The sequence below is a fragment of the Erinaceus europaeus genome, chromosome 11 (genome assembly GCF_950295315.1).
Source record: "Erinaceus europaeus chromosome 11, mEriEur2.1, whole genome shotgun sequence".
NCBI classification, from domain to species: Eukaryota; Metazoa; Chordata; class Mammalia; order Eulipotyphla; family Erinaceidae; genus Erinaceus; species Erinaceus europaeus.
In genome coordinates this window covers 19,784,905-19,809,389 of record NC_080172.1, presented here as the reverse complement: position 1 = coordinate 19,809,389, position 24,485 = coordinate 19,784,905, and the positions used below count along the sequence as shown (strand labels likewise).

At 39.8% G+C, this 24,485-nt stretch overlaps 2 protein-coding genes and 1 long non-coding RNA gene across 4 annotated transcripts in view; 1 reads left to right on the top strand and 2 right to left on the bottom strand.

Moving 5' to 3' along the window:
• Window positions 1–488: 488 nt before the first annotated feature.
• GPR150 (G protein-coupled receptor 150) lies at window positions 489–1,875 on the bottom strand. Its single transcript, XM_007531426.3, has one exon. The coding sequence runs from the start codon at window positions 1,873–1,875 to the stop codon at window positions 583–585; it is 1,293 nt and encodes a 430-aa protein (XP_007531488.1). The 3' UTR covers window positions 489–582.
• Window positions 1,876–4,040: 2,165 nt separating this feature from the next.
• ARSK (arylsulfatase family member K) overlaps window positions 4,041–24,485 on the bottom strand; it is a 40,251-nt gene continuing 19,806 nt past the window's right edge. Inside the window, exons 6-8 of one of the 2 annotated variants that reach the window (XM_060201187.1) lie at window positions 18,408–18,632; window positions 15,971–16,198; window positions 4,041–4,162 (exon numbers count right to left, since the gene is read on the bottom strand). In XM_060201187.1, the coding sequence (XP_060057170.1) occupies window positions 4,122–4,162; window positions 15,971–16,198; window positions 18,408–18,632 (494 nt within the window). In that variant the 3' untranslated portion in view covers window positions 4,041–4,121. Of the gene's footprint in view, window positions 4,163–15,085; window positions 16,199–18,407; window positions 18,633–24,485 lie in introns of those variants that run through there. The other variant, XM_060201186.1, reaches the window with a different exon arrangement.
• Window positions 12,210–24,485, top strand: part of LOC132541311 (uncharacterized) — a 205,681-nt gene continuing 193,405 nt past the window's right edge. Inside the window, exon 1 of the long non-coding RNA XR_009552473.1 lies at window positions 12,210–12,387. This is a non-coding gene — a long non-coding RNA (uncharacterized LOC132541311). The remainder of the gene's footprint in view (window positions 12,388–24,485) is intronic.

Here is a 24,485-nt window from a genome sequence, read left to right as displayed (position 1 = left end):
CACCTGTTTGAGCGCACGTGTTACCACACGCAAAGACCCGGGCTTCAAACCTCTGGTTCCCACCTGGGGGTGGGGAGGGCTTCACAAAAGCGGCAAAACCAAGCTGCTGGTGTTTTTATTTATTAATTTATTACTTTTTAAATCTCCCTCTCTATCGCTCCCTCATTCACTTTCTCACGTTCTCTCCTTTCTATCAAATTAAATAAAGAGGGGCCAGGTAGTGGCGCACCTGGTTAAGCGCGCACATTACAGTGCTCAAAGACCCGGGTTCAAGTCCCTGGTCTCCACCTGCAGGGGGAAAGTTTTAGGAGTGGTGAAGCCGGGCTGCAGGTGTCCCTCTTTGTTGTTCCCACTCTATCTCCCCTCCCCTCTGTGTCTTTATCCAAGAATACATAAATAAAATTGAATTTAAAATAGGAAGGGAGGATGGAAGGAAGGGAGAGAGAAAGAAAGAAAGTGAGAAAGCGATGTAAGTAAGTAGCGGAACGGGTCGGTGTCACTCGGAGACCTTCCACCTGTTGTGATCTAGATAGGCCCGCTCAGGCTGTGCTATGGAGAGGTGATCAACCCAGCCAGTGATAGCTAGAAGGCGCTTTCGCAAGAGCAGGGCAGCGCCCGGGGGCGGGGCGGGGGGCCGCGCAAGCCGCGCTCCTGGGGCTGCTCTCTCCGGGCGTGGTGGTAATGGGGGTGGGGCCAGCGGTGGCGGTGAAGCGCCTGGTGGCCCCCGGCCCTTTCCTCGTCCTCCGACACTCCGCCCTGCGCGCAGCACACGGCGCACAGGCGCCTTCGCAACCTCTGCCTCAGCCTGCAGTCCCCTGCCTGGAAGAAGAGGTAGACGTAGGGGTCCAGTGCGCATTTGGCCACCCCCACGAGGTTCAGTGCCACCGCCAGGTACTCGGCCTCCCAGTCTCCCACGGGTCCGGACGACCACGCTGCTGCCAGCCTGGCAGCGAAGTAGGGCAGCTCGCAGCCCACGAAGAGCAGCGACAGCACCAGACTCATCTTCACACTCTGCACCTTGGCGCGGGGTAATGCGCCAGGCGCGGGCTCCCTGCCCGGGCTCGCGGACCCGGGGGCCCCAGTCGCTGGGTTTGGGGACGAGTGCCGCCACCAGGCGCGGAGTAGGCGGCTGCAAGCCACGCCCAGGACCACAGCTGGCAACGCGAAGCCCGCGACGGCCTCGTAGAGCGAGTACACCCGCAGGTGCCAGCGGGGCAGGGGAGGGAAGATGCTGCGGCAGCGCCACTCCCCCAGCCAGGTGCGGCCGGCCGGGGACGCGGTGCGTGGCGGGGAGGGGATGCCCCCGCGCACCACGAAGGTGGGCGGCAGAGCCAGCAGCAGCGCCAGCAGCCAGCCCAGGGCCGCGAGGGCGCGCGCGGGCAGCGGCGGGGCCTGGGGGCGGAGAACCGCGCGCTGGCGCTCCAGGGCGATGAGCGCCACCAGGTGGGCGGAGGCGGCCCGGCCGGACGCGCGCAACAGCTGCAGGCAGCGGCAGGTCAGCTCTCCGGCCCCGCGGCGCGGCTCCCCCATCAGCTCCCAGAGCAGCTGCCAGAGCGCGTTGCCGCTGCCCGCGTACAGGTCGGCCAGGGCCAGCTGCGCGAGCAAGAAGTCCATCTTACGGCGTTTGGGACCCATCCGGGGCCCTGCGCCACCGCACAGGCGGCACAGCACGGTGGCGTTGCCCGCCACCGCCACCACCAGGATGACCCCCAGGAAGACCAAGCGCGCGCGGCGGCTGGGTTGCTCGGGTGGCAGCGGAGGCGGCGGCCCTGGGAAGGCGACGCGGTTTCCCAGGTCAGAAGTCAAGTTGAAACCCCATTCCAGCGAGAGGTTTGGCCCCGGCGCCAAAGTTGCAGTACTTAAAGGATCTCCCATCCTTCGTTATCTCGGAGGAAAAGGTGGAACCTGGGGAGAGAGAGAGAAAGAGAGAGAGAGAGAGAGAGCTGGCAGGACGCGCAAAAAGCAAGGTGGCCAAGGCGAGGCTGCTCGGGGCGCGACGTCGGGTCCCGGAGTTGAGTTCCCAAAGTTAGTTGAGAGAACACACGCCCAGAGAGCGAGCAGGATGGCAGGCGGAGTTGCGCTTAGTTATTATTTTTTTTATAGGTTGTCCTCGTCATTTGTCACTCAAATGTGGGTTGTACACTCGAGGGATACACATGATTCTCAATCCCCACCTTCTTCTCTGCATCGCTCTGCATAATCCCACAGGATCTCGGTTCACTTCCGACCGCGGCCCCCACACACACTCACGAGCAAAACTGGCGGCCCTCAGGGTCCTGGGACGCGCTCCCCTTGGCTGTGTTCTTCTAGAGCATTGTAGGCGGGACACGAGGTTTTGCGTGGCCGCTGTGAAGGCTCCTGTTACCCCAGGGTTCAACACACGAGAGAGGCAGCTCCTGAGATTGCACGTCTCAAAATGATTTTGCAATTGCTAGTGGGGAAAATAAAATACACTAGATTTGATTGGTGGGTGGGGTGAGGTGGGGTGGGGACGATATTAAAGTGCCATGGATCTGTACCAGCAAGAGAAAAACAGGAGCACAAAGAAATCTAATGGCGTTTTGAATTAAAGAGGAGCCCAACAGCCTCATGTTTGCTAAAGATAAATCTTCCTCTGACCAACCATGAGAGCATTTTACTTGGAGAGAACTAGTAAGGGATGTTGCTTGGCGATTCAGAGTAACAGCGTTTTGCAGATGGTTGCAAGGACTCCTTGTTAACCAGAAACCACAGACCACAGCTGTTCACTGAGGAAGAGAAATTCGTTCTGTTAGTGTGAAAGGACAGTAATAGGTTTTTATACAAATGAATAGTAGTGCAGTTATTGCTTTCCCCCTAATATTTCCGTCTCTTGAGGAATGTGTCATCATGGCCCCTCTTGATTCTGTTTTTCAGCAGATGGGAAGGCTGCTAGGAGGGAGAGATGATATCTCCCATAAACCCAGAGAAAAGGTGACTAAGAAAACGATAAGGAGGCCAGTTTTTAAAAGAGAAATCTAAACCACAGGAAATATTTTAAAATAAATGCTGCCTCTTTTATTTTAGCCTTACCTCCTCAGAAATGTTAATTTTCATATTGTAATCTTTGTCTTTTTATGAGCCCACCATATTTGTCAGTACGTCCTGTGTTTTTTCCCTGCTCTGGTTCTAGGGTTCACATTCCCAGACTGAAGAAATACCTGGTATTTTTGAAATACTTAAGACAAAAATGTTTGGTGAGTGCCAATGACAGACCTGCCAGTTGCCATAGGAATTCCATTTCCCAGGAGCTGGGTAGTGGCGCACCTGATTGAGCCTACACATTACAGTGCTCAAGGACCTAGGTTCACGGCCTGGTCCCCTCCTGAAGGGGGAAAGCTTCATGAGTGATGAAGCAGGGCTGCAGGTGTCCCTCTGTCTCTCCCTCTCTCCTCTCATTCCTCTCTGTCTCTATCCAATAATTAATAAATAAATAAAATTTTAAACAAAAAGGAATTCCATTTTCCAAGCTGTGTCTTTTAACCAAAGTCCCTTTTCATTATCACATTTCCAGCACCTATCACTGGGCCTGACATATGGTAGTGAACAGTAAATTCATTTTGAGTTGATGAATTAAAGGGTGTATGATAATTTTGAATAACTGTAAATCCATCACTTCAAAAAAAAATTGTCTTTCACACCAATGCCAGTATCATCCACTGGGGCCCAAGAAAGCAAGCTCTCGGGAGATGTAGCAGTAGCAATTCTTGGGGCAATACTAAAGAAGTTAAAATGATAGCCTTGGGAAATCAGTTCTTGGTTCAATTTTCACATTCTCTCCTTAGGAGGTTTTGACCAAGATCCCTTTTCTGTGTGATATACATAATTTCATTTCATGGTTCACCTCTAGGGAGTTCTCTCTGACCAATACCCAGAACCCAGAGATTTTCCTAGCCAATATGTTTTCTATTTCTCAAGATAGTTCTGTAGTTTGCTCGAATTGGTTGAAATGTTCACATAAAACAAGGTTTTCTTGGTGAATTTATATTTTACAGAACTTTACTGAGATATGATCATACATTTAATTTTAAAAATGGGGGGGAGAGGTAGATAACATCATGTTATGCAAAGAGCCTCATGCCTGAGTCTCCGAAGTCCCAGATTCAGTCCCCTGCACCACCATATGTCAGAGCTGACCAGTGTTCTGGTAAAAATAAATAAAATATCTGAATTTTTTTCTCAAAATAATATATGCACAAACTTTGAAAGTCAAGTCAAACTAGAAGGCCGATAACAACATAGTGTTCCCCGTCCACCCTTCCTTGTTCCTCCATCCCCTTCTTCTAGAGGGAACCAAAATTCTAAATAGAATTCAAAGTTCTATTTGTAGTTTCTTCTACCATTTAATCCTTTAATTCTAAATTGTGAGTATGAAATTCATTTTTTTTTTATTGCCACCAGGGTTATCTCTGGGGCTTGGTGCCAGCACTATGAATCCACCGCTCCCAGCGACCATTATGCATTGTAACATGTGCACACAACCAGGTGCCCCACCATCTGGACCCATTACTGAAACTTTCTTTGTGGTTGGAGTTTGTACTTCTTGAATCTTTGGCCTTTTTCTTTGCTGTCTTCCCTTTTGGTAGTGCGCCTCATTCAGCATCCCAGAAGGCTGAGAAGACTGTACAAAAGTTGAGGACATGATGAGAGCTCATTGTCCTCTTCCCTGAGTTATGTAGAATCAGTCTAGACAGACTGCCCTCTAAGCCAACCGTTACCTAAGCATCTCCATTCACCAACATTCTAGGTATTCTTTTCACTCATCTCATGTTCGTTTTCCTTATTTACAAGCTCATGCTTGTTTGTTGGTTTGGCTTTAAATTCTCTTGAGTAGGTAGAAAACATCCAGGATTTCTTGAGAAATGGTAACTTTGGGGGGATTTTGCATGTCTGAAAAATTTTTGAACCCTGTGGTTAACTGATGGTTTGACTGGCATTAGAATTCCATAGAGGAAACATTTTCCTTCTGAATTTTGGAAGTGTGGCTCCATTACCTGTTTGTGATGAGATTTCTAATTGTAATTCATGATATGCTTCTAGAAACTTCTTTGTCTCTGACATATTTCACAAATGTGTCTTGCTATGGGTTTAGTTTAATTTTTTTGCCCTGGGCACAAAGTATTATGAGTTGTGTTTAATTATAATAGTTCTTCACTTGCCTTTAATCTAGAAGTTCCCCAGTCTTTCTTTTCCTTTTTCCTTTTATAACACTTAACAGGTCTGAAGGGAGGTATTTTATATATTGTCTCTAAAGTCACATTTATCTTCATATATTTAAAATTGTATTTGATTTTGGGGGCAGTGCCCTACATATACATAGGTAATACTGTTCTGCTGGTATACAGTTCAGGGATATGTGACGCAAGTTTGTCTAAATACTGGTGACATATGCTCTAAAGCATACATGTTTCACCTAAAATTAATAAAATTACGTGAAATATTCAGTAATATCTGAGTACAAACATTAAAGTTAAAAAGTACATGCTTCGGGTAGCGCATCCGGTTCCAACAACAATAAACAGCAAGGGCAACAAAAGGAAAAAAATAACCTCCAGGAGCAGTGGATTCTTTAAGCCCCAGAAATAACCCTGGAGGCAAAAAAAGTACATGCTTTATTATATATTATTAATATATATTATATATTCTTTATTATATACATCATAAATGGTCATTCCAGAAAATCAGACAATATAGAGTAACAACAATCACTTAGCATACCAAATAATTATTAATATTTCATACCCTTTAGATAGTAATGACTAGATTAAACAAACAAAAAATATATATATGGAAATATCAATGCATTTACAAAAAATAGACATTTTATATAATATTCTTTTTAAATATTGATTCCCTTTTTTGTTGCCCATGTTATTATGTAGTTATTATTATTGTTGTTATTGATGTTGTTGTTGTTGGATAGGACAGAGAGAAATGAAGAGAGGAGGGAAGACAGAGGGGGAAAGAAAGATAGACACCCGCAGACCTGCTTCACCGCCTGTGAAGCGACCCCCCTCTGCAGGTGGGGATCAGGGGGCTGGAACCGGGATCCTTAGGCCGGTCCTTGTGCTTTGCGCCACGTGTGCTTAACACGCTGTGCCACCGCCCGACTCCCTTTATATAATATTCTATATGCTACATGCTTCCACTTAAGATTTGGCAGTTTTTTTTTAGTAAAGAAAATGTTATGTAATTATCTACTGAATGTAAAACTGATTTACAGTGATTTAAATACCCGCTTTTGGACAAGGTTTTATGTATTTTTTTCCAATTTTCACTTTATAAATAACTCTGTGAACATTATTTATTCACATACATTCTTGAGTATGCACTCAATTATTCCCTTAAAATCAAACCCTAGAGTTGGATTTACCAGCAGAGAGCACAAATATTTTTTGAAGATTTATTTTCATGAAAGAGAGATCAGAAATCTGCCCAGTTTTGTACTGCTTGTTAGGATTTAAAATATTTTACAAGATGTCATAATGTGATTGGAATTTTTTTTAACTTCCATTTTTATCTACTATTTTTTTCAGATGTCTTGAGTTTGTACATATAGACACTTACTGAATAATATCAATTCTAATATTTTTTTCCCCTAGAGTCTCCTACGTTTAGTGAAATGGAAAACCAGATGACAGAATAAATATTAAATCTGCTTTTTTTTTTAACACAAAGAAAAAAAGATAAGGTTCCTTATTGATGTGGAAGCTTCTGGTCCAAAGACAGTTTGAATAACAACATTCCAGATCAGTGGTTATTAAATTTTGCTGCACATTAGAATTACCTAGGAGACTCTGAATTCTTGATGCTTGGGGGTTGGAAATTGACATTTTTAGTTAAAAAAAAATTAGGTAGTTTCAATATGCAGCAAAGTCATGGGTCATAGTTTTAGATTAAGAATAAAATTTAGTCCACTGGGGACCTAGGTGGTGGCACACTTGGTTGAGTGCAAAAGTTACAATGTGCAAAGATCTGGGTTCAAGCTCCACCCTCACCCCCACCTGCAGGGGGAAAGCTTTGTGAGTGATGAAGCAGTGTTGCAGTTGTCGCTGTTTCTCTTTCTCTCTCTACCACTTCCTTCCCCCTTGATTTCTGGCTGCCTTTATCTAATAAATAATTTTTTTCTTAAAAAAATGACCCACTGGTTAAATCCTATGTATTTCAACAGTTCCATGGAAAATAAACTTGCTCATTTGTTTACAAACTGGCATTGCTGCTTTCATGTAGAACTTAGTAGTTCTGAAAGACACTGGAGCTCGCAAAACATATTTAGTATTTGGCTTTTTTTTTTTTTTTTCCTTTCTTTCTTTCTTTACCAGATCAGCTCTAGCTTAGGGCAGTGCGGGAAACTGAACCTGGGACTCGGAGCCTCAGACATGACAGTCTGTTTGCATAACCATTATGCTATCTAATCCTGCCCAAAATGTATTATCACATTTTTTTTTTTTTTTTAACCAGAGCACTGCTCAGCTCTGGCTTATAGTCATCCAGGGAATTGAACCTGGGACCTTGGAGCCTCAGGCATCAGAGTTTGTTTGCATAGTCACTATGCTATCTACCCCACCTTTTTTTTTTTTAATCAATAAAGTAGATAAAATGAGGATAGAGTTCTTTTTGTCAACTTCCCTTCTTTTACTGTTTCTAGACTGCTTTGCTTTATTGAAAGAGCTACTTACTACTTTCCTATCCCTGTTCTACTATGGCTTAATGTGATGTTTTTCTAATCCAATGTGCTATCTGAAAATTATTCTTCCCAGTAAATTAATTCAACAAGTATTTAGGAAGCTACTACTATGTGTCAAGTGTTGGGGATACTTTAGGAAACAAAAAGGACAAAAAAAAAAAACGAGACAGAAAACTAGCCTCTGTGACATTTTCATCTGGGTGGGGGTAAGAGGAGCAAGAAACAACATAAGCAAGTTAAATATGTAGAACATATACTAAATTGGATGGTTGTGATTTCTATGGAAGAAAATAAAGCAAGGAACCCCCTGTGAGAAGGTAACATTTGAACAATGACCTGAAGGAAGTGATAGTGTGGGAATCTGAAAGACAGACAGCATTCCAGGTGGGAAAACTAACAAAACTTCAAAAAAAAAAGAAAAGAAAAATTCCCAAGGTAGTACATACATGCCTGATGTGCCTCAAAAAATGACAAGGCCAGTGGGTGCCAGTGTTGTTGGAGCTGAATGAACACAACAGGGGTGTGTGGGAGGAGATGCGATTTGAGAGATAATAGGTGACCAAATCTTTGAAGTCTCTTAAGTGATTATAATAACATTGAATTTTCTACTAGACAATGGGAAGCTAGTGGAGGGTTTTGAATACCGGGTGATGTGATCTGATACATTTAACAGAATCACTCTTGTTGCTGTGCTGAGAACAGACTGAAGAAAGTCAGGGACAGACTCACGGAAGCTTCTTGAGAAGCTATTGGAAAATTCCAAACAACAGATTCAAATAGACTGAGGCTGGATGGTGGTTAACAGTGCAAGGAGTAAGAAGTGAAGCCTAAAGATTACTTTTACTTTAGTTAATTAGTGTTTTCACTCATAGATTGTGGCATTCGTATGATTTGTCTTGGCTTTACAATTTTTCTAAATGTGTTCATGGTTCTTACATACCATTTTGAATTCAATATATTGGGCCTAATTATGATCTTACATTAAACATACTTAAAATATTGCAGATGCTTGGTAAATCCTAATAATAAATGCTTCATGAATGACTTGGGGCATAAGGTAGATTTAAAAATATTTTATTTATTTATTATATATTGGATAGACACAGAAATTGAGAGGGTAGGGGAAGACAGGGAGGAGGGGGGAGGAGAAGGAATGAGAAAGAGGAAGGGAGAAGGAAAGAGAGCGAGAGTGAGAGAGAGAGAGAGAGAGACCTACAGTACTGCTTTACCTTTTGTGAAGACTACTCTTTCTAGGTCAGGACTGGGGACTTGAACCTGACTCCTTGCACATCACCTTGCACATTGTAATATGTGCGCTCAACCAGTTGCACCGCCACCTGGCCCCTAACAAGGTAGAGTATGTCTTCATATGTCTATACTTTCAGAACCATAATTCTGTTATAACTATTTTATTTGTTCCTGTATTTTCACTTAAACACTCATGCATTAGTTACTTTTTGTTTGGTAGGTTTAACTAGGATATGGGAAGTGGATTTGTCTATATCAGCTTTACCCTTAATAATCTAATAATCTTTCTCTAAAGAGTTTTATTTCAGAATATCTCTGACATGAAATTTACTTTTCACAACTTTATACATAACTGCAAAGGTAAACATGCAAATTTACTGAAAATTAGCAAACAGAATAAAGGGAGTGAACTGGTTCCAGAAGAAAATTTCAAAGACAAATTGAAAAAGGAAGTTTGTCTCTGTGCAGGATGGTAGAAATGGACCTAAGTTGGGGGTAAGAGTATTTTGCAGACACTTATCATGGGGGAGATGAGAAATTGTCCCCAGGTGTCAACAACTGTAGTGTAAACCTGTAGGCTCCCAATAAGGTGATAAAGAAAATTAGTATTTGCAGATAAACTTCCTATCTGTTGTGCAGAAGTCTAGTTACCCCTCCCTTTATTGGGGGGAGAATTATTGATACATGACTACCATTTTCATCTCCTTAAGATAGATGTCTGCAAAACACCCTCCCCCTCAACTTAGTGCAGTCTATAAGAGCTTGTAGATAATGAGGGACAATACCAAAGAAAGCTCCAGAAGGACCATTGAGAGAGAGATGGGTTTATTGGAACTTATTTACAGAGAAGCCCCAGAGGCAGCCATCTGGTAGGGGAGAGATGTCCTTACTGTGTGTTCAGGGGGGACATTGTATATATAGGTAGCAAACAAAAACTATGCCTTGCCAGATCATGTGACTCTCTAATCCACCTGACTAGCAATGTGGAGGCTACTGTTCTGCCCTAGGACAAGGATGTTAACTTTGAACAGTTTTTTTTTTTTTAGAAGTATGTGACAAGGAAGCTTCTGAGTAAGCCAGTAATGGTCCTCGCCTCCACACTACTTGCGATAACAACTGAAAAATTATTAGTATAATACATTGCATTACTGGGACAAAATAAATATGTTGAAATCATTTTTATATACAGTAAGTACTTTCAACATTGTGAAAAGGTTTTTAGGAACTGCAGCTTTCAGTAAAACAACATATAAAAGCTGTCCTTGTTCTTCATTCAATATTGGAAGCAGTTTTTTTTTTCTTATCAACATTATAACTAAATGCTTTATACAATGAGGAACTGTTCTATATACATGTTAGAAGATGCAGTGGCAAGGAGCCTGGCGGTAGTGTAGCCAGTTAAGCGCAGGTGGTACAATGTGCAAGGACCAACCTAAGGATCTCAGTTCAAGCCCCCGGCTCCCCATCTGCAGGGGAGTCACTTCACAAGTGGTGACACCAGCAGGTCTGCAGGTGTCTATCTTTCTCTCCCCCTTTCTGTCTTCCCCTCCTCTCTCCATTTCTCTCTGTCCTATCCAACAATGACGATATCAATAACAACAGCAATAATAATTACAACAATAAAACAAGGGCAACAGAAGGAAATAAATATTTTAAAAAAAGATACAATGGCAAAAAGATCCAGTGTGCTCAAGGGCCAGGGTTCAAGCCTCTGGTCCCCACCTGCAGGGGAAAAGGTTCATGAGTGGTGAAGCAGGGCTGGAGTTGTCTCTCTGTTTCTTTCCTTCTCTGTCACCCCTTCTCCTCTCAATTTCTCTCAGTCTCTATCCAATAATAAGTAAAATATTTTAAAAAAGAAAAAAAATCCACTTAACATCATACTACTAACAACAAATGGTAAAACAACTCACCTCTGACACATTATGATCATTAGCTGGAGGGCTTAACAAAGCACAGTAAGGACAAAGCAGTGCTCAAATTCTGCCCCCAGAAGTTTTCATTCATTTGGTATGTGGTGGTGTTTAGGTGTTTTTTCTTTTTCTTTGTTTTTTTTTTTTTTTTGGCCTCCACGGTTATCACTGGGGCTCAGTGCTGGTACTATGAATCCACTGTTCCTGGTGGCTATTTCCCCCCCCCCCCCATTTTATTCAGTAGGACTAAAAGAAATTGAGAGAGGAGGGGGAGATAAAAAGGGATTCAGAAAGATGGACATCTGCAGACCTGCTTTGCTTCTTGTGGCGCTAAGCCCAGTGCACCACTACCTGGACTTTTTTTCTTTTTTGAAAGAGATAGAGAGACAGAGAGCAAGAGAGAGACTACAGCAGCAGCACTCTGACATTTGCCATTCATGATACTGTTTGTTTTTTGTCTTTCTTGTTTTTTTTTATTCTTATAAAAGATTTATTTATGTCATGTGAGAAATTTTCACATTAGGCAAAGACAGAAAAAAGAGAGAGAGAGAAAGAGAGAGAGAGAGATAAACCAGAGCACCATCCTTGTCCTTGCAAGGTTAATGATCTAATCAGGAACTTGAGGTATTTAAGTCCAGTATTCTATCAATTGAGCTATTTCCTCAGCCCAGATGATGAGTCCAGTCTTCTTCTTACCTAACTGTGCTTTTTTTGAGATCTCAGCCACTTGAAGGGCAAACGCTAGAAGAAGAAGCCACTTGAAGAAAGTGAGTTTTCTCACTTGGTCCAGAAAGAAGAGAAGTCTTTCCATAATTTGCTTTAGGATTTTATTTTTAAAAGTGACATTCCAGAGATCAGTTATCTTCCTCTAATATGCACTCAGACTTCTCACACTGCAAACCCTGTGTCTGTGGCCAATTTAAAAATCATTATGTGGGCTGAGGAAATAGTGATTAGTTTCTTGTCTGATGTATGGCATGTGAAGATCTCCCATTCTGTGAGGGGTCTCTTTGTTTGTTTAATGGTTTCTTTGGATGTGCAGAAGCTTTTCAATTTGAGGTAGTTCCATTGGTATGTTTCTGCTTTAGTCTTTCTTGCAACTGGGTTTAGTTCATCAAAGATGTCCTTGAGGTGTAGGTGGGAAAGTGTTTTACCAATGTTTTCCTCTAAGTATTTGATTGTTTCTGGTCTAACATCCAGGTCTTTGATCCATTTGGAGTTGATTTTTGTTTCTGGTGAGATAAAGTGGTTCAATTTCATTCTTCTGCATGTTACAACCCAGTTTTCCCAGCACCATTAATTGAAGAGAGCTTCCTTCTTCCATTTAATGCTTTGAGCCCCCTTATCAAAGATTAGATGTCCATAGGTGTGGGGATTTATTTCTGGGCTTTCAATTCTGTTCCGTTGGTCTGTGTGCCTATTCCAACCTTTGGGTCCATGATTGCTCAACAATTTGTTTGGCTTTGTATGTTAACTCTCTTTTCAGCCACCAGGTTCCAGATGCCATCAGGATGCTGGTGGAAGGTCCGCTTCCCCAGAGACCCACCCTACTAGGGAAAGTGAGAGGCAGACTGGGAGTATGGACCGACCAGTCAATGTCCATGTTCAGCGGGGAAGCAATTACAGAAGCCAGACCTTCCACCCTCTGCAACCCACAACGACCCTGGGTCCATGCTCCCAGAGGTATAGAGAATGGGAAAGCTATCAGGGCAGGGGATGGGATATAGAGATTGGGTGGTGGGAATTGTGTGGAGTTGTACCCCTCCTACCCTATGGTTTTGTTAATTTATCCTTTCTTAAATAAAAAAATAAATTAAAAAAAAAGAAATACTATTCCTAACCTATGGGACAAATGTTACTTACTCAATAAAACATTAATTAGGCAGTCACCTTAAAAACTATGTACAGTTGATTCTGTAAGGTATATTACATTCCAGTGGCTCAAAGATTTAAGGATGAAAAACAAAACTCTAAAAAAAATAAGTTATGGGATCCAGGCAGTAGTGCAGTGGGTTAAGCGCACATGGCGCAAAGTGCTAGGACTGCATAAAGATCCGGGTTCCAGCCCCCGGCATCCCACCTGTAAAGGGAGTTGCTTCATAGGTGGTGAAGCAGGTCTGCAGGTGTCTATCTTTCTCTACCCCTCTCTGTCTTCCCCTCCTCTCTCCATTTCTCTCTGTCCTATCCAACAATGATGACATCAATAATGACAACAGTGACAATAACTACAACAATAAAACAACAAGGGCAACAAAAGGGAAAATAAAATATAAAAAAATAAGTTATTTATAGACCATAAATTTGTGTGAAGCTATGAATTTGTACCTGCCAAAACAAAGGAAAAAGCATTTTCCCCTATAAATAACTAGTACTTAAAACATACCTGTAATAGAAAAGGCCAATTAAAAAATAGGCAAAGGATACAAGAAAAGTAACAGTAAAGGAAATCTCAAAGTTCATTGAATATGTGAAAAAATAGTTTACTTTTTTCTTTTTTGTATTATTGGGTGATTAATGTTTTACATTCAACAGTAAATACAACAGTTTGTACATGCATAACAATAGTTTACTTTTTTCATGAGTAAAAGAAAAATTATTATGAAGTGTTTTTACCGATCATTGTAAAAGATGTGAGGATATTGCTATTGAGATTATAGGTTAGTAAAAATACACTAGGGGCACTTTGGTAGTATAGTTTTGTTAGATATATTTTAGTCCCAAGAAACTTTATTCAGGTATCAACTATTCTGTTAGAGTAATAAAGCAAATTGTGGGGGGCCTGGTGGTGTCACACAAGTGTTATAATGCACAAGGACTCAGATTCAAGTCCCTGGTTCCCATCTGCAAGTGATGAAGCAGTGCTGTAGGTGTCTCTCTGTCTCTCTATCTCCCCTACTCTCTCAATTTCTGACTTTCTATACAATAAACAAAGATAATAATTTTTTTAGAAAGCAAATTGAAGATGTATAGTAATATAATGTATAGTACATTATTACCTATGGAGGAGAAAAAGAGTTTGTACTGTCTCTAAAATGTCTAAGTATCTATGAATGAAGGTAGTTACAGTAACTGTCTCTAAGAAAGGAGACTGTGGCAGGCAGAAAGGAGACAGAATCCATATTCACTGTAAACCCTGTGTTTCTTTCAAAACTTATACTTTGTGCATTTATTACTTAATCCAAAAACTAACATACAGTTAACCATATCTAGGACCTATGTCCCATCAAATACTCCTGATCTACCCCAGTACATCCAAAGGATCTCTGTCCCATCATACGTAAATATCCCAGTAAATACCATCAAATGCTCACTATTTTGTGGTTTGTAAGCAGCAGCCAATAATGGTTAGAATATTTTATATTCTATATTATTTGGAGGAACATTCTAGTATACTCTGCTTCTCCCTTTAGTACTATTATTGCTAGACTAGAAAGAATGAGGTCTCAACAGTAATCATTTGAAATATAGTTCAATAATGATTTGTATTCTTTCTTCTTTTCTTTTCTTTTTTTTTTTGCTTCCAGGGTTATTGCTGGGGCTCGGTGCCTGCACCATAAATCCACTGCTCCTGGAGGCTATTCCCCCCCCCTTTTGTTGCACTTATTATTTTTTTATTGTTGTTGTGGTTATTATTGTTATCAATGTCATTGTTGTTGGATAGGACAGAGAAATGGAGAGGAAGGGAAGACAGAAAGAAAACAAAAATGATCAAAAGGTTATCTACTTAAAAAAAAACCTATAGGGGGGCAGGTTGGTGGCACACCAGGTTAAACACATATAGTACGAAGCACAAGGACCTGCACAAGGATCCTGGTTCTGCTCCTCACCCGTGGGGAGGGGGGGTTTGCTTCACAAGCAGTAAAGCAGGTCTGCAGGTGTATATCTTTCCCTCTTTACCTTTCCCTCTCAGTTTCTCTCTGTCCTATCTCGTAAAAAATAGAAAAAATGGCCGCCAGGAGCAGTGGATTTGTAGTGCAGGCCTCGAACCCTAGCAATAACCCTGGAGGCAAAACAAACAAACAAAAAACCTTTAGACAAAGATAAACACCTGCAGACCTGCTTCACTGCCCATGAAATGACTCTCCCCCCCCCCCCCCGGTTCCTCACCTGCAGGGGGGGGGTCATTTCATGGGTAGTGAAGCAGGTCTGCAGGTGTCTATCTTTCTCTCCCCCTCTCTGTGCTATCCAACAACAATGACATTGATAACAATAATAACCACAACAACAATAAAAAAATAACAAGTGCAACAAAAGGTGGGGGGAATAGCCTCCAGGAGCAGTGGATTTATGGTACCCAACAGCAGATGAGTGACTTGTTTTAGTTTAAAAGAAAGTAAATTTTTGAGCCCCCAGTTTCCCACCTGTGCAGTGGTTGCTTCACAAGTGGTAGTCCTTAGGCTTTGTGCCATGTGCACTTAACCCTCTGCACTACCATCTGACCCCCATGATTTGTAGTCTTTCAAAACTTACTTTCTTTTCTTTTCTCTTATTTTATTTTCCTCCAGTGTTATCACAGGGGTTCAGTGCCTGCACTATGAATCCACTGCTCCTGGAGGTTATTTTTTCCATTTCTTTTTTATTAGATAGGACAGAGAGAAATTGAGAGAGGAGGGGGAGAGAGAGAGAGAGAGAGAGAGAGAGAGAGACACCTGCAGACTTGCTTCACCACTTGTGAAGCAACCCCTCTACATGTGGGAAACTGGGGGCTCAAAAATTTACTTTCTTTTAAACTAAAACAAGTCATTGTGAAAATGAGCATTTAAAAACACATGATTGGGGCTGAGAGACAGTTCACCAAGTAGGGTGTATGCTTTGCCATGCAGGGTCTAGATCTGAACCCTGGCCACATGAGAGAGCAATGGCCCTAGGGGAAACTTACTGGCTGTAGTGTCTCTTTTCTCTCTCTCTCCCCCTCTCTATCTGAATGAAAAAGTTGATCTGGGAGCAGTGAAACTTAACACATGTGAGGCCCTGGCTCCTGCTGGCTACAAAAACAAAATGAAACAAAACAATTGACCATGTTTGTGATCATACATATATGTAACTCTAGAACGTTATTTTCTTCAATGACTTTTAAGCCACTGATCAATTGCACTTTCATACTTACTTGGTTCTTTCAACCAGTCCTGATGCCACCTAAGATTCGCTATAACATTTGAATAGTTTTGCCCTATACTTTGTTTCCACTTGATGAATTCCTCTTTATTATATTGATGGACAGAAGCAGAAACCTTAGGATAGTTTATAATTGTAAGAAGTTTTTGATTCAAAGAATAAGTGATTTCTGGAAATTTTGTAGCAATATTGGTTAGTTCATCTGGGTCTGAGGAAAGATCTGAAAGAAAGTGAAAATAAAATTAAGTTCTGATAATTTTTGTCATAATGTAATAGCATTCTAAAGGTATTTTCACTTTCTCTTAGTATAGTAAGATAGGCTGTATATGTGAAAACAATATGCCCAAATTTATACAAACCATACAGTCCAAAGCTCTCTCTATTGGTGAGAAAATGATAAATATTTTAGATAACATAAGTACCTATTTACCAATCATGTAGGAATACCAATAAAAACCAGGATGACAGCCTAATTGGAAAAATAATAAATCAGAGATCTTATGACAATTTTCTTAAAAGATTAAATGATCTGTATCTAGGTTCTGTGGCTTTGTTAAGAGGTGTACCTGATAGTAACACCTGATTGTACCCCTCTTATCCTGTGGTCTTGTCGATATTCTTGATTTTATAAATAAATTAATCAAAAAAGGAAAAAGATTAAATGAATGAGATATGTGAAGAAAATCTTCTGAGTCTATTTTAATGCACTTGTCAAAGACTTCTGAATGTAACTATAACTTCAGTAGGTGGCTTCAGATGGTACCTTTTTAGGGATTTAGTGAATAAGCCCTAGAGGATATAGGAAAGTCTAGATCCACTGCTATCCTTTGAAAGTCACATCAGCTTTTTTTGCAGAACATGAGTGATGAATGAGTAAGAGATGCCTGTTACTAGTAAACGAAAAGTTAAGGTCTTCATTTTGAAGTCAGGAACTCACCTTTCTTAGAATTAGGGGGATTGATCAGTTTGGCCCTTAGAGAATTATTCTGAGTTAATATTGTTGACATTTGTAACTGGGAAATAAACTTATGGACTAACAAATACAAATGGCTTCAAAACATATTTTATGTATTAAAAAAGTGTGTGGGGGGGAGGGTATGGGGTAAGTAAAATCCAGCATCTAATAAGGCTGCTTAAATGTTCATAGTAGTGAGACTAGCAAGCAAACATGTTTGTAGCAGGAACTGTGGGATTTTTGGATTCAGACCTGGTCTGAAATCCCAGTTCTGCCATTTCTCTAATTGTTAGATTTTATGCAGGTATAGGAATCTCTTTGATCTTTATATCTCCTTCTCTGAAAAGTGAAGATAATAGTAGGGTTGGACTAAACATTGAAAAATATATGAGGTTTGTTACAAGTGCACATTCTGGGACTCTCAATTAGGTCCAATTTATCTAGCTTCTCATGTTGTTTTCCTTTAGTTTGAAGACTTTTGAGCCCTATTTAAAAAAAGGTTTGAGAGAAACAGTAACCCCAGTTGCTTATCTCTTGATTCCTTTGTGTGTTGGATTTAAAAAAAAAATCATACTATATGAATGTGCATTTGTCGCAAGCCAACCTGAATAGATTGTACTTAGAATTCTATATTTGAAATGCTAAATGAATAGTCGCTGCTGTTATGTTTGTGTGTCCATGAATTTTAGCAATGTACTTATTTTTCTGTAAATAAAACATCCTTGTTGATCAACTTTACATAAAGAAATGTCTAGCAATAAAATAGTTATCAAAAGAAAGGAAGAAAGGAAGGAAGGAAGAAAGGAAGGAAGGAAGGAAGGAAGGAAGGAAGGAAGGAAGAAAAGAAAAATATATGAGGAATGCCAAGTGCCAAAGACTCAGGAGTTAATCTTACAGAATAGCTCAAACTAAAGCACAGTGAGAGGCTATGGAATAGTGGTTGGGAAAGAATAACCATGATCATTAGAGATAACAATGGTTTCAGTCGTGAGACTTAGATAACAAGACTTAAATTTTCTGGAATTTAGAAGCTGATAGAAGAAACTATTCCCAAGAAGTTGCAAGCATTAGAGCTTGTCTACTTAAAGGCAAGTTAAAAGTCAAGTTAATGGCAATGATTAGAGTCATGCATTTACAATTAGGAATGAAATTTGATACACCCCATATTGAATATTATTGTAAATGAATTTTATGTAACGTGATTTTTAACCTGACCAATAATGTTACTTTAATTTTTATTTCCTACAAAAAAGAGGAGTGATTAATGGAAGGTTGGCTATTTGTAGTTCACATAAACTAAACATTTGATAATGATAATAATAATAATAGTGATAATAATAGAGGCTGTTCCCTCACATGAAAAACTCTTATATGGATAATACCTGCAGGTATTTTTTAATGATGGTTACTGGATCTCTTAAAGCAACATAGTTATACAGAATATTATATTAAAACAGCATATCTACGAACTTACCAAAGAGTTGAGGCAGTACCGAAGCACCGTCAGAATAGGCGATGTATTTCCACTGGTTGGTTCGAAGCATGTAAGTAGATGCATTCGCATTGCATCCATGGAATTCACTTAGAACCCAGGGAGGATGTAGGTTTTTGAATTTATATTTCTTCTGAAATGTTTCTGATGATAATGGCAACAAAGAGTATCCACTCAGATTCTGAGGCAGAGGAATGCCAGCAATATCTAAATAACAAAAATAATACAATGTTTAAAGATAGTTCATTTTTTTCATTAACTGAATATTCCTTTTTTATTATTTTATTTTTTTAGTGATTTAATATTGATTTACAAAATTACAAGATAACAGGGATATAACTCCACACCTTTCCCACTACCAGAGTTCTGTGTCCCCATTCCCTCCATTTGAAACTGCAGTGGTTCTCCCACGGCTACAGATAGAGGTTGACTATTATTTCTCTGTCTGTCTGTCTATCTGTCTACATTTCCCCCCGCCATTTCCGCCCCCCCCGTCCTGCATTTTCTTTTTTTCTTTTTTCTTTCCTTTTTTAAATTTTTAAAAATATTTTTAAATTACAGAATTGCATGTCAACAGGGGTTTGAATCCACATCATTCCCACCACCAGAGTTCTGAATCTTCACTCTCCCCACTGCAATCCACCACAGTTCCCCTAAAGTTGTAGACGTGGGCTGACCATCTTCTCTCCAACTATCTGTCCCCATTTATACAAAGTTATCTCTTCTTTTCCTGATTCAATCCTCTCTTTCCCTCTAAACCACTCATGACATCATAGCTACCTCTATATGTCCCTCTCCTTTTCCTTCTCTCTCTCTGGGTGCTGGCGGAGCTGGACATTTTCTTTCTTTCTAAGTAATGCCTAACACTTATTACTACTTTTGAATGTCCTTTTTTTCCTCTTCTCTCTCTGGGTCCTGATGGAATTGGAATTCAGAGCCCTCTAGTCATCTTCCCGTAACATTCCTCCCCCTTTGGAGTATGGACCAAAATTGTTGTGGAGTGCAGAAGGTGGGAGTTCTGGCTTCTGTAATTGCTTCTCTTCTGAACTGAACTTTTTTTTTTTTTTTTTTTTGTCTCCATGGATTATTGCTGGGGCTTAGTGCCTGCACTATGAATCCACTGCTCCTGGAGGCCATTTTTTCCCTTCTTCCTCTTTTTTTGTTTCCCTTGTTGTTGTTAGATATGACAGAGAGAAATTGAGAGAGGAGGGGAAGATAGAGAGGGGAGAGAAAGACACCTGCAGACCTGCTTCACCACTTGTAAAGCGATTGCCCTGCAGTTGGGGAACTAGGGGCTTGAACCTGGATACTTATGCTGGTCCTTGCACTTCATGCCATGTGTGCTTAACCTGTTGCGCTACCACCCGGCTCCCTGAAGTAAATATTTTTAAGTGACATCATTAAGGATCACAGAGACTAGAGACTATATAGAAACTGTAAATAGGCTGCCAAGATCCAAAGGCTTACTCTGCTAGCCATGTGACTGTGGCATGGTATTAATAATTATGAACCTCAGTTTCCTCATCTATAAAAAAAGAATGACTCTAGTGCCTATTTTTCTAGAGTTAACACTGGTAAAATTGCTTTAAAATTCTTCTAGCACTGAATAATTTTATTTTCTCTATTCAATCAATAAAGATAATTAAAGTATTAAAAAATAATTTTATTTTGAAAGATTGGAGCAGACATTAGAATCAACATAGGTCCTTAGAACTATCTCTACTTTTTGTCAGCTGCTAAGACTTTTCATATATATGGGGGATAGTTCAATTTTTAAAAATAAAAGCATGGTATATTTTTAAACCAATCCATTCTACTAGACAGTCATGCTATTTCTAATTTTCTAATATAGTTATTATAGTAACTATATTACGTTATGGAAATAATCTTTGTGTGTATAGAGATTATTTTCTAAAATTGAAATTTCTCAGTCAAATGGATTACACATTTTAAGAAGTTTGAAACATAATATCAAAGTATCTTTCAAGAATCTGTGCTAGTTTATATTTCCAGAAGCAAGACACAAAATTGTCTAATTCTTAATCTTTTCAAGCTCTATATGTAAAATAAAATGGCATTTTCTTGTATTAGTACTTTTCTGAATATGCATTTGAACTTAAATTTTTTTTTTTTGCAGTTTTCTCTTGTAACCTCATCTCCAATTAACAGTTGGTTAATAAGATCTTTCCTTGTTTTTTTTTTTATAAGAACTTGTGCACTGGTACTTTTTATCCTGCAGTCATACAAATGTAACTTTTCCCTTTATAATAAAATGTTCCTTATGAATCATATTATCTAATATATTTTAATCCTTAAGGATGTTAATTTCCAGTTTGGAATTGGACAGACACTGATTTGGGGCTTTACTTCCTTTACTCTAGTTGGACAGGTAAAATTAACAGATGAGCTAAATGTTGTTAATCGAATATATTCTGTAGGGAAATGTGTCACAAATGGAATCTATTATCAAGAGTTAATGAATGATAAAAATAAATGAAGATCTATCTAGACCTATGAGTCTTAGACCATTGCAGGAAAGAAAGCAATTTCAGGAATGTGTATCATTTCCAGAAGAGTGCGGGGTGAGGGGGTAGTAAAGAAAAGGAGGTATTGGTAATGTTTTGTTTTTGTGAAAAGAAATACTTATTGTGATATGCAGGCGTATTTCTAGGTGAATAAAAAGTCATTCCAAAGGGAGTTGGGCAGTAGTGCAGCGGGTTAAGCACACGTGGTGCAAAGCACAAGGACTGGTGTAAGGATCCCGGTTCCAGCCCCCAGCTCCCCTGCACGTGTTGATTCACAGGCGGTAAAGCAGGTCTGCAGGTGTCTATCTTTCTCTCCTCCTCTCTGTCTTCCCTTCCTCTCTCCATTTCTCTCTGTCCTATCCAACAAAGATGACATCAATAACTCCAACAATAAAACAACAAGGACAACAAAAGGGAATAAATAAATATCTTAAAAATTCTTTTTACTATATCCTGCTAGACTGTCATTCAGACTAGATGGAAGCATCAAAACCTTCTCAGACAAGCAACAGTTAAAGGAAGCAACCATCACCAAGCCTGCCCTGAAAGAAGTTCTGAAAGGTCTCCTATAAACAACCAGACCACCACAAATAGGACATATATCAAAACACTCTAAAATTCTACAAGAATGGCATTAAAATATCTTCAATCTTTGATATCAATAAATGTCAATGGCCTGAATTCACCTATAAAAAGACACAGAGTAGGAAGATGGATCAGAAAACACAACCCAACAATATGTTGTCTACAGGAAACTCACCTAACTCAACAAGACAAACACAGACTTAAAGTGAAAGGATGGAAAACTATCATACAAGCCAATGGCTCACAAAAAAGGGCAGGAACAGCTATTCTCATATCTGACATGATAGACTTTAAAATAGATAAGATTAAAAAAGACAGGAATGGACACTACTTAATGCTCAGAGGATCAGTCAATCAAGAGGACTTAACAATTATTAATATCTATGCACCCAATGAGAAGCCATCTAAATACATCAAACTTCTACTGAAGGAGCTACAGCAATATATTAACAGTAACACAATCATAGTAGGGGACTTCAACACCCCACTATCTCAACTTGACAGATCATCCAGGAAGAAAATCAGTAAAGACATAAGGGAGCTAAATGAAAAGATAGATAAACTAGAACTATTGGACATTTTCAGAATCATTCATCCCAAGAAACTGGAATACACATTTTACTCAAATCCACATGGATCATTCTCAAGGATAGACCATATGTTAGGCCACAAAGACAGCATCAGCCTATTCAAGAGCACTGAAATCATCCCAAGCATCTTCTCAGACCACAGTGGAATTAAACTAACACTTAACAATCAACAAAAGATTAGTAACAGTGCCAAAATGTGGAAGCTCAACAGTACACTTCTTAACAACTTCTGGGTCAAAGAGGAAATCAAGGAAGAAATCAAAATGTTTCGAGAGTTCAATGAAAATGAAGACACAAGCTATCAAAATATTTGGGACACAGCTAAAGCAGTTCTAAGAGGGAAGTTCATAGCTATACAAGCACACATTAGGAAACAAGAAAAGGCACAAATAAACAGCCTGATTGCACATTTTAAAGACCTAGAAGAAGAACAACAAAGGAATCCTAAAGCAACCAGAAGGACAGAAATCACTAAAGTTAGGGCAGAAATAAATAACATTGAGAATAGGAAAACCATACAAAAGATCAATGAAAGTAAATGTTGGTTCTTCGAAAGAGTAAACAAAATCGACAAACCTTTAGCCAGACTCACAAAACAAAAAAGGGAGAAGACCCAAATAAATCGGATAGTAAATGAAAGAGGAGATATCACAACAGACACTGCAGAAATTCAACATATCATGCGAGGCTTCTATGAACAACTATATGCCACCAAACTAGAGAACCTGGAAGAAATGAATGATTTCCTAGATACCTACCAACTTCCAAAACTAAGTAAAGAGGAAGTGGATAACAGGAACAGGCCCATCACAGCTAATGAAATTGAAACAGTTATCAAAAATCTTCCCAAAAATAAAAGTCCTGGACCAGATGGTTTTACAAATGAATTCTACAAAACTTTCAAAGAAGAACTAATACCTCTACTTTTAAAAGTCTTCCAGAAGATTGAAGACACTGGAATACTCCCTGCCAGCTTCTATGAAGCCAACATCACCCTGATACCAAAAGCAGACAGGAACACAACCAAAAAAGAAAACTACAGACCAATATCTCTGATGAACATAGATGCGAAAATATTGAACAAAATTCTAGCCAACCGGATACAGCAGTATATCAAAAAGATTGTTCATCGTGACCAAGTGGGGTTTATCCCAGGCATGCAAGGTTGGTTTAATATACGTAAATCAATCAATGTGATCCACCACATCAACAAAAGCAAGACCAAAAACCACATGGTCATATCAATAGATGCAGAGAAAGCCTTTGACAAAATACAACATCCCTTTATGATCAAAACACTACAAAAAATAGGAATAGATGGAAAATTCCTGAAGATAGTGGAGTCTATATATAGCAAACCTACAGCCAACATCATACTCAATGGTGAAAAACTGGAAGCATTTCCCCTCAGATCAGGTACTAGACAGGGCTGCCCACTATCACCATTACTATTCAACATAGTGTTGGAAGTTCTTGCCATAGCAATCAGGCAGGAGCAAGGAATTAAAGGCATACAGATTGGAAGAAAAGAAGTCAAACTCTCCTTATTTGCAGATGACATGACAGTATACATGGAAAAACTAAGGAATCCAGCAAGAAGCTTTTGGAAATCATCAGGCAATACAGTAAGGTGTCAGGCTATAAAATTAACATTCAAAAGTCAGTGGCATTCCTCTATGCAAACACTAAGTTAGAAGAAATTGAAATCCAGAAATCAGTTCCTTTTTCTATAGCAACAAAAACAATAAAATATCTAGGAGTAAACCTAACCAAAGAAGTGAAAGACTTGTATACTGAAAATTATGAGTCACTACTCAAAGAAATTGAAAAAGACACAAAGAAGTGGAAAGATATTCCATGTTCATGGGTTGGAAGAATTAACATCATCAAAATGAATATATTACCCAGAGCCATCTACAGATTTAATGCTATCCCCATCAAGATCCCAAGCACATTTTTTAGGAGAATAGAAAAAATGCTACAAATGTTTATCTGGAACCAGAAAAGACCTAGAATTGCCAAAACAATCTTGAGAAAAAAGAACAGAACTGGAGGCATCACACTCCCAGATCTCAAACTGTATTATAGGGCCATTGTCATCAAAACTGCTTGGTACTGGAACATGAACAGACACACTGACCAGTGGAATAGAATTGAGAGCCCAGAAATGAGGCCCCACACGTATGGACATCTAATCTTTGACAAAGGGGCCCAGACTATTACATGGGGAAAGCAGAGTCTCTTCAACAAATGGTGTTGGAAACAATGGGTTGAAACATGCAGAAGAATGAAACTGAATCACTGTATTTCACCAAATACAAAAGTAAATTCCAAGTGGATCAAGGACTTGGATGTTAGAC